A 16210-nucleotide genomic window follows, 5' to 3' on the forward strand; every position below is an offset into this window, starting at 1 on the left:
CCCTTCCACACATGAAACTGCGCTCCAGCCCCAGCAGACCTTTCTCAGCTGAATTAAACCAAGAAAGTTTACCATGAAAAATTTGATTGAAAGTGTACTGCAAACCAGGACTTTTGCAGCTCATGAAGCCCACAAAGCATTTTATCGTTCTGGCTCAATCCTGAACATACAAGTATTTTGTTGGCATTTTACAAGCAATAAATACAACCTTTCATCAGTGCGAACAACACCAGGCTTTTTTTTTTTTCCCCCTCTTGCTTGTACAAAGATTTTCACTGTAGAAAATAAAAATGCACACAAGCTCGTAAGGAACTGATAACATTTAACAGTCACTGCAAAGCTATTTAATTCAGTCTGAATAGCATGTCTGCTGGGGGTGTAAAAAGGGATTGAAATGACTGTAAGAGCTCCACATTCGCATTAATATTTTACGGCACAGCTACCCCACTCGTTTCACAACACACAGCTACGTCCTTCCTTACTTTTCCGTACCTTTGCCATGGACCACTGTGGTGAACAATGTCCACACGCACCACGCTGGGCTTTGTTTGACCCTGCTAAACATCCTTCCTCTCTGCTCCTCACCACTTACGTCAGGAAAACATCTTTCACTGCCAGGATGTGCAGCAGAGGTGCAAGTGTTATTTCGACCAGTACTACCTACGACAATCCCCGAGATGCCAAGAGGAGCACCACCACCAAGGATGGCCTCAGAGACGCCACCAGCACCCCACGTCCAAGGCTTTCAGGGAAGGTGCAAATGCAGTAATTCATGTCTCCACAAGCCCTGTCTCACCAGCTCCGCTGTTGCCTGCAAAACAAAAACGTTGCTGGAAATAGTCCCAGTCCAAAATCCACTGTCAGTCGCCAACCTTGCCATCCACTCAGTCAAATCATTAGATCAGGACTGCCAGGCGTTTCATACCCAATTTGCAAGTTAGAGGAACAAGATGATAAGAATAAAACTCCAAACCTATGGGAAACAGTGCAGCTTTGATGTCAGAGGCTCTCATGAAAAACGTTAACACCATTTTTATTTCCACTTTTTGTTAAGGAGAGCGCTTTGGTTGAGCTCTGGTGGCTTTCACACAAATGTACAGGGAGACCTCGTTTCACAACCACCCCATGAGAGCTGAAGCCCGTGGCAGAGAACCCACCCTCCTCCCCCCCACACCTGGCATCGGGACCTCAACTGAAACCAGCACCAAAACCAAACAAAGAACATGACACTGCCCTACTCAGGGGAAGCAGAAACATCTATACTCTAACGTGCAACAACCATATAAAAAGCAGGAATAAGCAGGTCTTGTGCAGTGAAGAGTACGGTCTTCAATCTCCCGACAAAATCTTTTCCATCAAAAAAAAAAAAAGGATGAAAAGTTACAGAGAAGTTCCTGAAATATATACATGCGCTGAAATTTAAAAAAAAAAAAAAAAAAAGACAAATCTTTACAAAAGGTATTTCTGCTTGTGTGCCCGAGGCAAGCCTCTCTTTGGATAATAAAGGGTAGCCCATTGATTTTTTCATTGCCCTCAGAAATTCTGCAACACTCCCACCCTTGTCTGGGCATTCTCCCTTACCCCCGCGGATGATGTGCACATGCAGAGCAGGAAACTAATTTCAGCCAAATATTGCTAAGCAGCCGCTGATCCGTTTGTGAGATACCATCGTCTGCCCTTCAGCTTCCCAAATGCATCCTCCATTGCAATCTTGTACCTCCTCAGGCGATAATTAGACAGCGTAATTCTCTGTGATACAACTGTCCAGCCAAAGGATTCGTCAGAAAGATAGCGAAGGATAAGCAGATTCTCCCAGGGTAGTGGAAAATGCAGGCACAAGTAAAGGCCAAAGTGATGACAGGGAGAGGAAATCTACCCCTTCTACATTTCTTTTAAGGAAAGGCACAATTTCCTCAAGATGTTTGCATGTTTTAATGCTCTCATGCTTCAGCCATTGCAAAAAATTCTCAGACAGGGGCTTGAGTCCTGGCACTGCACCGAGAGGATGGTTTTGAACAACCTCCTTCGACAGCACTGGAGGTCAGTCGTTTTCCTCCTCCGTCCCTTTCTCCCTGCGCTCCCAGTAAAGCTGCAGTTGCGTGGTGGCCAACCTGCACCAGGTATCTATAGTACCGGTGAGCATCCCTGGCTGCTGCTATTTCTCTGACCTCAGACACTACGCACAACTCCTTTTTCTCTGTTTGAGCAGAAGAGAGTTTCAAAGTGGTGCTGGAAACAAAGAGATGGATGGATCAAAAAATAGTAGGCAGCAAGTTTGGGCATTAGTACATCTGATCATAGCTTCAGCAGTTGCTTCTGGCTGACCTAGGCTGCTGATCACACAAAAACCCCACTGTGGCTACCTCCCAGTGATGGAGCAAAGGACATCTGCTCATTGCTGGTGGACAGGACTGATGCTACTCCAGGTGATTCATAGGGATATATTCACCAAGGATCTGCTAACTTCCAGAAGTCCAGGAAGCCATGACAAGATGGCTTAACACCAACCGGTCCACACTAATATCTAGCTTTCTGCAGTGGCTCTGGTAGTCTCACAAAAAAGCCTTGTGCATATAAGTGTGGGATCTCTAAAGCAGTTGCTTGTACTCCTCCTCTCTTCATAGAGTTTCATTAATTTCTACGCCGAAAGGGTTATCCAGCATTGGAACAGGCTGCCCAGGGAAGCAGTAGAATGGCCATCCCTAGAGGTATTTAAAAGCTGGGCAGACATGGTGCTGAGGGACATGGGTTACAGGTGGGTTTTGTCAGTGTTGGACGCGATGATCTGAAAGGTCCCTTCCAACCTAGATGATTCTGTGATTCCATGATTGCCAGCTCATGTTGAGCTTCTCATCCACAAACACCCCCGGAGTCCTTCCCCCCAGGGCTGCTCCCCATCCATTCTCCACCCAGCCTGGATTTGTGCATGGGACTGCCCCAACCCATGTGCAGCACCTCTCCCACAGGAAGTTTACTCTCCAAACACTTCTGTGGCTCCAAAACCCATGTACTTCATCATGTGGACTGAACCGAAATCTTTGTGTTTCTACAAGTTAGGGAATGAACTGGTGTCTGATGGAGACACTGTCAGATACCCCAGTTGCTGTGAGTCTTGTGCAGACCCAACTGGAGCGTTCCCTGGAGCCACCCACCCCAGCCAGCCTGGCCTCTCCCACCACCGGGCTGCCGACTGCCGAGAGATGGGCCTCTTCCAGCAAACTCCAAGAACAGCCCTTTGCAGAGGCTTTAATGTTGTAATGCACAAATTTGACCTCAAAGAAGGAATAATCAGAAAGCCACAAATTAAATTTGTATTTCTCTCATGTTGAAATATTACAATTACCAGTGTTGGAAAGCTTTTAAATGGTTTCCATCTGCAGAATATCTCATTTCAAAGTGTCGTCTTTTATTGCAAAAAAAGTGATGAAAGATTAATATATTTGCTTTCCTTATATGCCAATGCTTATGCTATTGCTTTATATTAATTTCCCTCTTTTTCTTTTTTTTTTTTTTTTTTTAATTTGCATTCATTATTTCTGGTCTTTCATCCAACCATGTGAATGAGGATTTAAGCATGTCACTGAGCTTCTAATGAATGAAAGGCCAAACAAAAAGATCAAATAACATATCAATGAATATTGGTAGATACCAGAGATGGAAATTAAAAATGTCATTGCAATAAGAGCGCATGATTCACTGCAGCCAGTACAAGGCAAATACAAGTCAAAGAGGCAGCACAGAAAATAATGAAGCAACTGAACTATATTTTCGATCCCTGAATTATATCTTAATTGCTGTAGCCAGGAGACCGATGTAAATGTCTGCAGAGAAGCGTGCAGAAAATACGCACCACAAAACCGTGCAATTAAGGTGCTGCCCACGCAGGAAATATCCCCACTGCAAAGCCCAACAGGAGCTGAATGTGTGCTACGCACATCTGAAACTGTGTCCGGCTTTGGAGTCCTCAGCACAAGAAGGAGACGGACCTGTTGGAGCGGGTTCAGCACCCGAGCAGCACGCGGAGCGCGCTCAGCAGGTGCCAAAGCATCAACATCACAGTCTGCCCAGGTGAACCACAGAGCAAAAAAGGATTAAGCTGCTACTCCGCTGTTACAGTCACAATAATATGACTAGCCCAACAGATACATCTGTGTTATTCAGAAAAAAAAATGTAAAGGAATACTACAGTGGTCAGGAGAGAGGTTCAGCTCATGCACACACACCACCCACCTGCTTCAAAGGCATTCTAGCAGCAACAATAACATGTGAACCTACACAAGTGGATGCTGCCAGGGCCCATATTTTAAAATCTGGAAGTTATTTAGGACGGAAAAGCTGAGTGAGTGAAAGGAATTTCTTTAAGACTTTCATGCAATTGAAACTGGAGAACGTGGGATGCTGAAAGACCGAAATGCGGCAATTACCTAAGGAGGTACTTTTAAGACTCGTCCAGAAATCACCATCTGCAATACTTACTTTTACCACCAATGTTGTATGCATAAAACAGATAGTCCATTGCTATAAATCCTTCCTGTGAACTTACGTGTTAATTGCTTCAGTAGAATTAGTGCAGAGATCTCATTTTTAAATATTTTTCCATCCAAAATTCCCCACCCTCTTTCCTTCCCAGTGTCAGGCAGACTTGGCCACATACCATCAGTGTTGCAAGAGGGAATCAGAGGGCAGCCTTCTTATCATTCAAGAGGAGCACACAATTATCTCATCCAGACAAAAATAGCACTCCGGGAGAAAGCATCACCTCCTCCTCATCCCAGCAAGTTGCAATCCAGCTCCTTAGAAATGCGGTGAACCAGGGAAGGCTGAGAAGGACATGGAGCAACGTGAGGAGCAGCTGGTGGTTTCAGCTAATTCCCCTCCCCATTCCCAGTACTGTATCTTCACTATCCCCTCTATTTCGCTATATATAAGCCAGCGTTCTCACACTAGTTGTGTGCACACATGTGTATATGCCGTTTATAAAGAGATAAAGCGAAGCCATGGCTTCCCGACATTCAAGCCCTATGGCCCTGCGCCGCAGCAGAAAGTGGAGCATGATGCCGAGCACTTCTGCAGCGGCCCCACGGAGCAATTATTGGGAGTTAAATAATTATCGACATTGCATTTGATTCTGCATTCTTAACAACAGGATTTGTGCAGTGGGCAGAAAATTACGGGTGAACTGGGACTGCCGAGCGCGGGGCCGGAGCAGTGTGACTGCCATTAACACTAATGACAGAGATGGAGAGCAATGCAACCACGTCCCTCTGCACAACACTCCGCATTTCCCTGCAACAACATCCTCTTCCAGATTGACAAGGGAAATGAGCGTCACGATCTCTGAATTACAGACCCCGCGTTCCCTCTGAATAACACTTCTCTTGCAGACTCGTGATTGCACATGCCACTAGGAGACACACTCGACTGCTGAAGAAGATTAGCAGTTTGATATTTTTGTCATTTGACACATATTATCAGCAGCATTTTGTGTCATCCCAAGGCAGGAAAGCTGTGATGCTCCTTGTTTGCTAGAATAATCTGTCAACACTGAACATGTTTCAGTCAATCCCACATGGTAAATGTTGAAGCTGGGAGGTCCTGTCCCTCCTGACTCCAGGCCTGAGTTGCATCAAAAAGCCTTGGAGACAGGTACAGCCAAGCAACATCTCCGGTCTGAGACAGGCATTAATGAGGTCTTTCATGCACAACACCTATGAAAAGGGTACTCTTCAGAATAAAATGATTCCTATTAATAAGGTGAGGGTGGTGAGCCCCTGGCTCACGCTGCCCAGAGAAGCTGTGGCTGCCCCATCCCTGGAGGGGTTCAAGGCCAGGCTGGACGGGGCTTGGAGCAACCTGGTCTGGTGGGAGGTGTCCCTGCCCAGGGCAGGGGGTGGAACAAGGTGATCTTTAAGGTCCCTTCCAACCCAAACCATTCTGTGATTCTATGATTCTAAGATTGAGCCTCCAATTAAGACCAAAGCTAGGTCTTTGATCTCTTCCTCACTGACACAACCAGATTAGGATGTAATCCTGAGCATTCCTTGCTAATGCCATCCTGATGATGCTCACAGCTAGCCCAGGGAAGCTGTCAACACCACAAACTTCCTTGTGTCAATGGAGACGACAGACAGCAAAAGCAATTGCTGCAGCCACATGCCATGAGACCCATCAGAGAACCTGAAACCATGCAAGTAACCCATAAAAAAATTGAAATAAGAGATTTGAACCCGGAAGTGAAAGAGTTAGGGAACCCTCACAGGTGATAAGCAGAGACCCAAGGCAACTGCGACCCCCACAAATATTACACATAATACACATGTACATCAAGAGGTATTTAGGAGGAACAACTCAGGGCCTGCAGGAGCCTCCCCCCTCCTCTAACTTTGCGTAATACAGAGGACTGGAACTGGTACAGGACATATTCCCACCACAGGATAAACTGTGTGCTGTGAATAAACTGCATCCAACTGCCCTGGCCTCCCCCTTGCCATAATGCTGTTGCAATGGAAAAGCCACCAAAATCCAGCGCACACAGCAGCGGCTGACGGTGGAAGGACCATATATGTCTCATGCAAACAGGAATACCTCGTGGTGGATCTAACTGATCTTGTGTAAAGGGACGGTTTCTGGAAACAGAGCTGCAAGCAAAGATTTAAGTGGATCTCTGAGCAAAAGAAATGATTGTTCCCCCTAAACCCCCAGATCAACCTCTTAATCCTGGAATTACAGATTTCCTCAACAAGCAGTGTTTTGTGCACAATGTATGTCCCTTATATACCACGCAATAAAATCTTAACATATCTGTGCACTAAATCTGTTTGATGAACAATTTTCATCCTGACTTCCAAATCTAAGAAAACTTTTAACACAAACCTGTTATTTTGCCCCACCTTCTTTTACTCAAGGTGTACAGCCTGCCCTTGTGTCCGTAAGTATCCGTGAAGCAAGAGGAATACAAAAGTACATTTTCAATTAAGCAATTAGTACTTTTTTGTTAAAAATTTGGTAAATTGCCCTTCAGAAACAAGCAGAAAAAGCTTCCTTGTAGGAGCTCTGCTTCTTTAAATCAAAATACTTTATTTATACCGTAAGTTTCCTTCCTTATAAAAGGAGAAAGTGCCCTCCATAAGTCAAGCAAAAATTTTGCTAGGAGTCAAGTACAAAAGCTTTTTCTTCAAAGAGAAAAGATGAGATGTAGTTTAAAGAGATACTTCCACAGAAAGAAGAAAAAGAGTTCAAGTCTAGGATGAATACAGCTGGGATATATGAGGCAGTTTCTTCTCTTGGTGGCTCAACAAGGATGGAAACCTCCCTCCTGAGAATACGCTGCCACGGGGACCAAGCGCATTTGTTTCAATCTGATGTGAGAGACAAGGATCTTCAGCCAAAGCTGGGAGAGCAAAAAACTATTTTCTTAGACACATAAAATAAGGACAGAAAGTTGTCTTCTAAAGAAGAGATTGTTACCAGTCTATTCACCACAGTCCTATCCCCCCAGAAAGTAAAAAGGAGATCTTTCTGAAAGAAACTAGCAAAGAAAACCAAAGAGAAGTGTTGGAAGAAAGCTCTGTGCCTGCCCAGGAACAGGCTTGGACTCCTCGCTCTTTCCAAAAGGAGCTGTAGAATAAATGAGAACTTTGGCAACACTGAACCACTGGGTTGTCTTCACCATTTTTACATTCAAGTATTTTGACACCAGACCAAAAGGGACTGCTATTTTTCAAAGGTTTGACTTAGATCTGCCTGTGTTATAGGAACAGAAGAGACTGTATGGTCCCACTGCCATGACCTGTCGAAGCGCCAGCAAATTCCCTCTCTTCCTTGACGCATCTTTAAAAGCAGCATCTCAACTAATTGCAGCTTGATGGGAATGCTGCACCTGAAGGACTTTCCTTGAGCTTTCCGAGGTGTAGTCATCCAGCAGGCACGTCTGATGTGATCCAAGTAAAACCAGCCCATCAGGGGACACGGTTACACGCCTGACTGTAAACAACGTGAGCCTCTCATTCTTCACAAAGCACTTTTTCCCTTCAGTCCAACAGAGGATTTACCCCCCTGTCTATTTTCAAAAGGATTGCATGAGTTTTGTGTAACTCCATAGCTGTGTTCCTTACCCATGAACGCAGTTATAAAGTGTCTGGGGTTTTGTTTAACTTCTTAGAGAAGAAAAAAGTACTATACCATCAAGCAGCATATAATTCAGACTTACAGCCTGCTAGTTTCTTTACAAAGTGGTTAATCAGAATTATACCTGAATACACAAAAATTATAACAAGTAACCTTTGGACCTGTACTGAACTTGCAGCAATGAAGGAATAAGATGCATCTATCTGTGACCACTAATATTATTTACTTCCAAATACTGAATGAAGCTTCCATCTAGATCCTGCTATGCAATGTGTGAACTGAGACCTGGTGTCCACCCTTTCTAGATGGTCCCAAACATAAATGAGTGCTGGGTGAGAGATGGGGATGGAGATTGGCACAGGACTGCAGTTCACTGTCATTTCCCAACCACACCATGGGCAAGACCCAAAACACCCCAGTCAGGCCAGGTACCAACCACTGGTGTCCACCCACAGGTTGCTGTAAACGCTCTGCAGCCACCCAAGAGCTTTAGTTTAGATCATCTTTACAGAAGACACACCAAGTACCTCTTGAACACCTAGGACCAAGCAGTCAGAAGATTTGGTCAAAGTCATCTGAGATCATGAGAAATTAATAATGATATTTTGAGACTTCTTTAACAAATAAGCCACCTGACAAGTGTAGATCTATGCAAAGCATCTGGCAGCCTCTGATGGAGCCTTCCTACAAAAACAAGACTAAAAGCATTTTCAAGACTGCAGAAAGTCCATAAAATAACATTAACTACCTCCTCTCTTCTCACGCAGCCCAACGCTCTGGCTCGTTCACCACTTATATCCGGATAATTAATTACTGCAGTAGCAGCAAACGTGGCTCCAAGTGCTGCTGAATGCCAGAGCTAACTAGAAAATGAAAAACAGGAAATTACTGGAGAGTGAGATTTCCCATCCAAATGTTGATATTAAAACTTCCCAACCAGCCAGCAAGTCAATAACAGAGATGAATGAGGAAACAAAGATTTTCTGTGGATTTTTTTCAACAATTCATTTTCAAGCTACAGATATAGTGCCTTTTCAAATTTTAAATTAGAGGCTGAAGACTTAAATTAACCCTTAGGAAGTGCTCTTGAGCCAAAGCTAACATGGAGCACAATTTTAATATTGTTTTCTCTCTGTAGCTTTAAAAGCCAAGATGCTTCTAAAGTCATTTTTCACCCATACAGTTTTTAAGAAATATAAATATTTCACTTCTGTCCTTAAACACATTTGAGGGTTTCATCAAAAAGTGAAAACCACTTCTTTTTTGCTCTAATGATAAAGTGTTGCTTTCAAAAGGGAACATCATCTCTTTTCCCCAGGTTTGTTTTTGACAGTTACCTAAATCCGTAAGAAAACTGTCTTTCCCTATGTAATTTCACTAAATGTGTGTTCGCTAAAAAAATAAAACACATTTTGATAGAAAATGTTGGCTAAGTACTTGTGATCCTTATGGTTCGTTTTGGGGTCTCTGAGCAAAAGCGTCTCATGGGCAATTATTCAAGAAAAAGCGCCCACCCCCAATATTCCTGCTCACCACTGCCCAGAGTTCTTGACATGGAATACACAACATACAAAGTAAATATTCAACAAACAGAAAATGAAACCAGAAAGTTTCAACAAAAAAAAAAAAAACAAACTAAAAACCGAAAAATATTTTAAGCTACTTGGAAATTTTGACAGCAACATTCAATTTCCAATACTTTGATTTCTTATGAGCTTTTCTGTGGGGTACATGGTTTTTTCTTGTATCTTTTTCACAGCTAGATCCAATCTTCACTGGCACCTTAAGCTTACCACAGCAACACTGCCTGCCTGCAAATATTTGATCATTAACATATGAAAATACCCAGTGAAATATCAGCCTGCATACGAAGGGAAATCACCCAGGATTTACTCACAGCTGGAACCTGAAGTTTGTATTTTCCAGAAAGACATCATCTGTACTTGAGGCACATTAAGAAGCATCGTATGATGTAAAAACCAAAATTAAACCCGTAATAAATCCCAGACAGCAAATCCAATAGCACACAGTAATAGCTAAACTAAATACGATACAAGGAAAAAGACATAATCCAGAAGGAGGTCTCAAGGAAATTCAAGAAAAATCAAAATTTCAAAACAACCGTTCTCAACCCTTATTGTTTGGACCATGTAGCGTCCCAGACTTGAGACTGCTTTTCCTGCCAACGTCAGTTTTCACAACCATGCCTAAAATTCAGAATTAAGGAGAATCTAATACATGGATGCTGGGGTAAGAGAGAAGTGCTTAAACAGTATCCAACAGACTTAAACGTTTGCTCTTGGGGTTTTGAATTGAAGAGCTACACATGGCTGACCTAGGAAATGCTTTCAGCAGCCGTGTGTGCGTGGAGGACGCTGGGGCTCCCTGGGGCAGCCTGACCCGAGTGCTGGGACCACGACCGGCCCCGCTGAGCACCGAGCGCTGCCTGGACTGGGCATCCAGCTCGCTCCTCCCTCCAAACCTCCATCCGGCCCCGACACCAACACTGGATGCTTGGAACTTCTTTGCATGGTATGCTTATAATCGGTCATTAAGTTTGCCTGTTCATTTATTGGACTCCAACATATTAATGAGCAATTAATTCCTGATTCAGTTATCGTTCATAAAGGATTTAGAATCATAGAATTGTCAGGGTTGGAAGGGACCTTAAAGATCATCTAGTTCCAACCCCCCTGCCATGGGCAGGGACACCTCCCACTAGATTTTACAAATTTACAAATTTGGCATTAGTATGTTATAGCTCATTAAGCACATCACGAACCTAAGTGCACAAACTGGGCAACAAAACCACCCAAAAAGGCAGTTGAGTTGCACACCCCCACCCCCCACCCCCCCCCCATCCCACAACTAACCCCCCAAAATTGTCACCACTTGGGTCTCTAAATTAACATATATCCTGAGATGCATCTGACAGAGGGAGGGTACTTTTAAGGAAACATGAGCCCAATATTTGTATAGTCATAAGACAGTTTGGTTTCTCTTTGAAGGGCTCGGGAGATTAAAAGGCTAACTTCGAGCTCTAGCTATTTTGTAACTATATATGTGGCACGTAAACATATTTGTTTACACAACACTACTTGCATTAGAACAGTCTCCAAGTTTATATGCAAAAACTTGCTGTCTTCGGAGCACTTCGAGCAGATTTTGATCAGTTTTTCTTAATCTGAAGTGTACACAAAACCACAGTTGTTTGAGGCATTCAGGTCTTCTCACTTTCCAACAGCTGAGACCGGTCACACCATTTACAGTGTCAGATGCAAAGTTTACCATTAAGCCGACACCAATAAACTACCTGATCACAAGCAAGAGCCGTGCTTCATCTAACCAGCCCATTCACTGACACTGGAGTCTGTGCAAGTCAGAATGGGATTTATTTTTTTCTTTAAATTCCATTTTGTGCCTTTATTGCAGTACGATGCTTTCAATTATTCCCTCTTTTTCTGTCAATACTTCGTATTTTTTCACTGCTCAACATTTCAAGTGCAGCTTGAAAACTGCATATCACAGGAACATGAAGAGATTGCCATTAAAAAAAAAGGCAAAATCTTTCAGCAGCAATTAAAGCAAAAAACACAAGAACAATCTGTAGTTGTTCCCATATCAGTTTTGAGGGCAAGCACAGTCAAAAATACAAGCGATTAAGGGCTGTGCTACATACTAGATCTTCACCCTATGCAAGCTGCAGACAAATCTTCCTCTGATATCTAAGCAGGCTGAGTTGTACTGGAGCTTCATCTTTCTCACCAAATTATCGTGATTTTGTTTAAAGATATTTCCATACGCGAGCAGCCCCACCCGACTTCATTGCCAGCAGCCACAAGCCTTCTGCCCATAAATACCCCCAAAAGCTGCAGAACCTGCTCTAAAGTACTGTTTAAAACTGGGTTTCAGAAAGAGCTGGTCACTTCTTTGTAACACCAGACATTATAAGAATTAATAAAAAGCATAGTAAGAACTTCCCAAGCGGTTTACTTACAGTACACGTCCACTCTTATGGACTTTATGGCTGGTGAACCCAAGCCGTTCTCAGCCTTGCAGTAGTAGCGTCCTCCTTGGTGTCGCTGGATGTTGGATATCCTCAGGGTTTCATTGAAGACACTCGAATCTTGAAATCTGTCAGAGGCACTTCCTGCTGTTTTGGTCCACCTGATCTGAGCGAGCACCAAAAAAGATTGTTACTTTAAGTCTGTAAAAGCAAGCAGAGTATAGATCTCTCCACCCAACCAAGACTCTCACATGCGGTGGCCAGGATTTTATGTTGGAGGACTCAGGGAACTTCTCCAGAAAACTGAATAGCTCATGCTTACAATCAAACACTTCATCCAGGAGCCCCCTCAATAGTAATTTTGTGTTTATCACCCTTTCTTAGAAATAGTTGATTACTTTTGATGGAAACACACCATAAAAAAAAAAAAATAAACGCCACTAGCAGAGATATGGAGAACAACTCAAGCTACCATCTGTGACACACAGCTGGAACGGCTGCAGAAAAATTCCCCATGAACAGCAACAAGCAAAGCTCACCAGAAAAGGTATCATTTATGGCAAATACAGCTTCCTTTACCCTGGTAATTATTTTCCAAAAGTGAAGACATTTAAAGGGAACTTTTTAATGCCAAACCCATGAAAACTCCAGTAACAGCCCACTACAACCAACAGCTGCACAGAGGTGGATACACACATTACTAACACCCATGCTCAATGACCCAAGTCCTTGTCTGCACGACTCAGTGGACTAAGTTATCTCATAAAATGCACCAGACCTCCGGAGACTCCCCAGGTACCTCTTCATCTTTCAGTTTACACTAATTCAATGACCAGGACAAGCAACATTCAAGCTCCAGACCAAAACTCCTTTTTTAAACGGTAGGTTTTTCATGCCCAAAGGTAGTCAGCAAAGCCATGATTTAAAGAATAGCATTTAGACACTGATCCATTGGGATCTGCTAGGCAGGCTGTCTACAAGCAACCTTGAGCTGCTGTTGGCTTGGTTTGGACAAGGTGTTGCAGCCTTGGCAGCTCAGGAATAGCGTGCCTGGACCAGCGTGAGTGCCTGTCTCCGTGCCCAGCCAAGTCTGAGCTGGATACATTGTGCTTCCAGCCTTCCAGGAAGGTCCCATGGTTGAGCCGTGCAGCCCTTGGTGGATGCCAAGGCAGCCCTAAGGCTTGCCTTGGCTGGAGGGAGATCATTCCCCCAGAGGAATGCGGAGACACTTGGGTTGCACCATACTCAGTCCTGACCCAGAACTGCGGTCTGGATCCCAGTAACCTGCACAAGAGCACAAGGTTGGCAGGGGTCAGCCTTCCTCACACTGGGAACTTCTGGACAGGAGGGATCTTCTACATAAGGCACTGAACTGAAAAATTCATGACCAGCTGCAGCCCATGTGAATTCTCACCCGCTTGAAAGGAGAGTAGGCGTGGGCTTCAGAGGCTGAAATTACAGCAAAAAATACTTCCAAAAATTATTCATCTGGTTCTGGCTTGTTAAATTCATAAGCCCGACTGGCTTTACCCTCTTGCCAGGTGACCTGCAAAACACTCACAGGGTTCTGCTGCTCCGGAATAAAGCAAATATGCCAAACTCCTCATCTACAACATTCGGTCTGCATGTGAGAGAGACGCTATTAGCACTGCTATATTTACCAGTCTCAATCTGTCTGTACTTCTATTCTAAACTCTTGGCTCCAGGGCTTTTTAAATCATCCATATAAATGTGCTGCAGGATAATTTGGGAACACACACTCAGCTTCTGCATGCTGCAGAATACAATTTCATCATATAGATTTCAAATGCTTGAGAAGTATTTTAAAATAGTATTTGAGATGTTCACTGAACCTCTTGCATGTTTTATTTCCCTTTATGTAATCAGAATTGTAAAACCAGCTCTATTTGATTTTTAATGGGAAAAATAATTAACAGCATCTTTACTTTAGCATTTACTTCTCTCTTCCTCCTTTTCCTCTCCCACAACAAGTTTCAAGTGGGATGCAGTCTACCCTGTCAAAAGAACTTCACTTAAATAACATGTTATAAGTATTATCAGCACCTATGTAACTGGTAACATTAAAATTACAGCAAAGCTTAGTTAGATACTGTCAGGGTTTTATCTTTTTTATGAATGCAAAAGCCTTCCCCCTCTGCTGCATCTTAACATTGAGATATCTATCTATCTTTCTATCTATCTATATATATCTTCTCTTTATTATAAGGAATTTTAACAGGATCCTGTTTGGCTGTAAACAGAAGTGGACTTTTCAGCTTAAAAAATAATATATATATATGTATGTTTTAGAGGAAGGAAGAGTAATTTAAAAAAAATTAAATAATTTTGCAGTATATGTAGAGATCCCTGAAGAAAAAAAAGGAATTCTGTTGACTAAATTCTCTCTTAAAAGATATCCTCCAGGAATGTCACAAGTCTGATTTAACTTCAGTTCATTATTTCCCCTAGCTTTAACTCAACATGCGCACAAACCCACGCTGATCAACAGTGCACTGAAATTTATGGAAAGCACTGGGAAGAAAGATGACTCTCAAACACTATGCCAATGCAGTAATCAAAAACCAGGCACAGGAAAGGCAGATGTCTCTCTTCAGAGAGGTCCTCAGCCGTTCAACCCACTGCAAGCTCCTGTCCGTGCCCTGGGGTGGCCTCTGATGACTATGAAGAGACTGAGACCATCAAATCCATCCTTAGGGATGGAGCATCTCATGGCTCTAGTGTCCAAACCCTCAGCGCTGCTTAACACAGTGACATTCAGAGCAAGTGCGGCCACAGCACAGGATTTGGAAAGCCTCTAGATTGCTAACTTCAAAGCAAACAAAAAGTCATTAGATTGTATACTCACATAGTTCAGATACTCCAGTATTTTCAAATAACTTGGCACAAAATGACTGCTCACCCAGATGCATTTTATCAGCGTTTGCTACTCCTAAACTGCTCCTCTGTTTGGAAGCTCCCAGTTCCTAGTGCAGAAGTAGCACCACGAGCTCCGCACGTCCACTCAGACAGCGTGGATAACATGGGAAGGTAAATAAATTCTGTTCTGCAGAGAAGGCAAAGCCATTCTTGCTTGTAATGGAAAGTTTTAATTAAAAAGTTATGTCCACACATCATGGCAGACACATATTGGACTAATAAATGTTAATCTATTATGCAGATATGGACTTGCTGGCTTCTTAGGATGCAGTTTGCCAAAGTACTCTCTGTTACTCCAATGCATTCTTGGGAATCCCACCCATGTATGTCATTGCTCTGCCATATGGTTATGGTCTTTATTTATAAAATCCTTCTGTTCTTTCTCTTTTTTTCCTTTTCTTTTTTTTTTTTCCTTGCCAAACATGCGGAAGTAAGAAATGATTTATGAACAATTCAATTAGAAATTATTCAACTCTTAAAAATTAGTAAGTTATGACCCATCCAGCCATATCATGACCTATGTACTTGTCTGATTTGTATATGCCCATAAGTTCTCTAACCATCAATATATTTGACAGTATTTTATTGGCTTAAGCAGATGCCCTGAGACACAGAGTTGTATTTCACCCTGCAGCTTCAGTTTTCTCAGCGAGCTTTCCTGCAACTTGAGTAGGAGTCAGACTTTACATTTTTTTAGGCTAAAAATGCAGATTTTAAAAGAAACAAAACCTCTCAGAATATTTTGCTTAACTTTTCTCAGCATAAACAAAAGTACTCGTGCCCAAAAAAGAAAGCAGCAGAATAAGAAAAATATTTAATTTTGATGCTATAAAAATGAAACACTTCTGTTTTAAATACTGTCTTTCTCAAAGATAATAAACATTAAAATATCTTTACTGTGAATACAAACCATTTTGCTTAGTTGAAAACAATAACCACCACCCAAAAAACCCACCAAAAAACCCCAAATAAACAAAACCCAACCATTTTGCAATATAAATTTGTCTTTCTTCCATCGAGATAGTTGGTGGAAAATGAGGTTTTGACAATCTCTTTCTTACAGCATGACAGTGAAATCTGCCTAACGCAGCAACTGCAAGTAAATACGTTCCTTAAAATACACCCAAGTGCCGGCGCTGG

At 42.7% G+C, this 16210-nt stretch overlaps 1 protein-coding gene across 1 annotated transcript in view; it reads right to left on the minus strand.

The window, feature by feature from the left end:
• Positions 1-16210, minus strand: part of MDGA2 (MAM domain containing glycosylphosphatidylinositol anchor 2) — a 365679-nt gene that overhangs the window by 196016 nt on the left and 153453 nt on the right. Inside the window, exon 3 of the mRNA XM_054201390.1 lies at positions 12125-12299. Coding sequence (XP_054057365.1) covers positions 12125-12299 — 175 coding nt within the window. The remainder of the gene's footprint in view (positions 1-12124; positions 12300-16210) is intronic.

Source organism: Rissa tridactyla, chromosome 4 (genome assembly GCF_028500815.1).
Source record: "Rissa tridactyla isolate bRisTri1 chromosome 4, bRisTri1.patW.cur.20221130, whole genome shotgun sequence".
Lineage (NCBI taxonomy): Eukaryota > Metazoa > Chordata > Aves > Charadriiformes > Laridae > Rissa > Rissa tridactyla.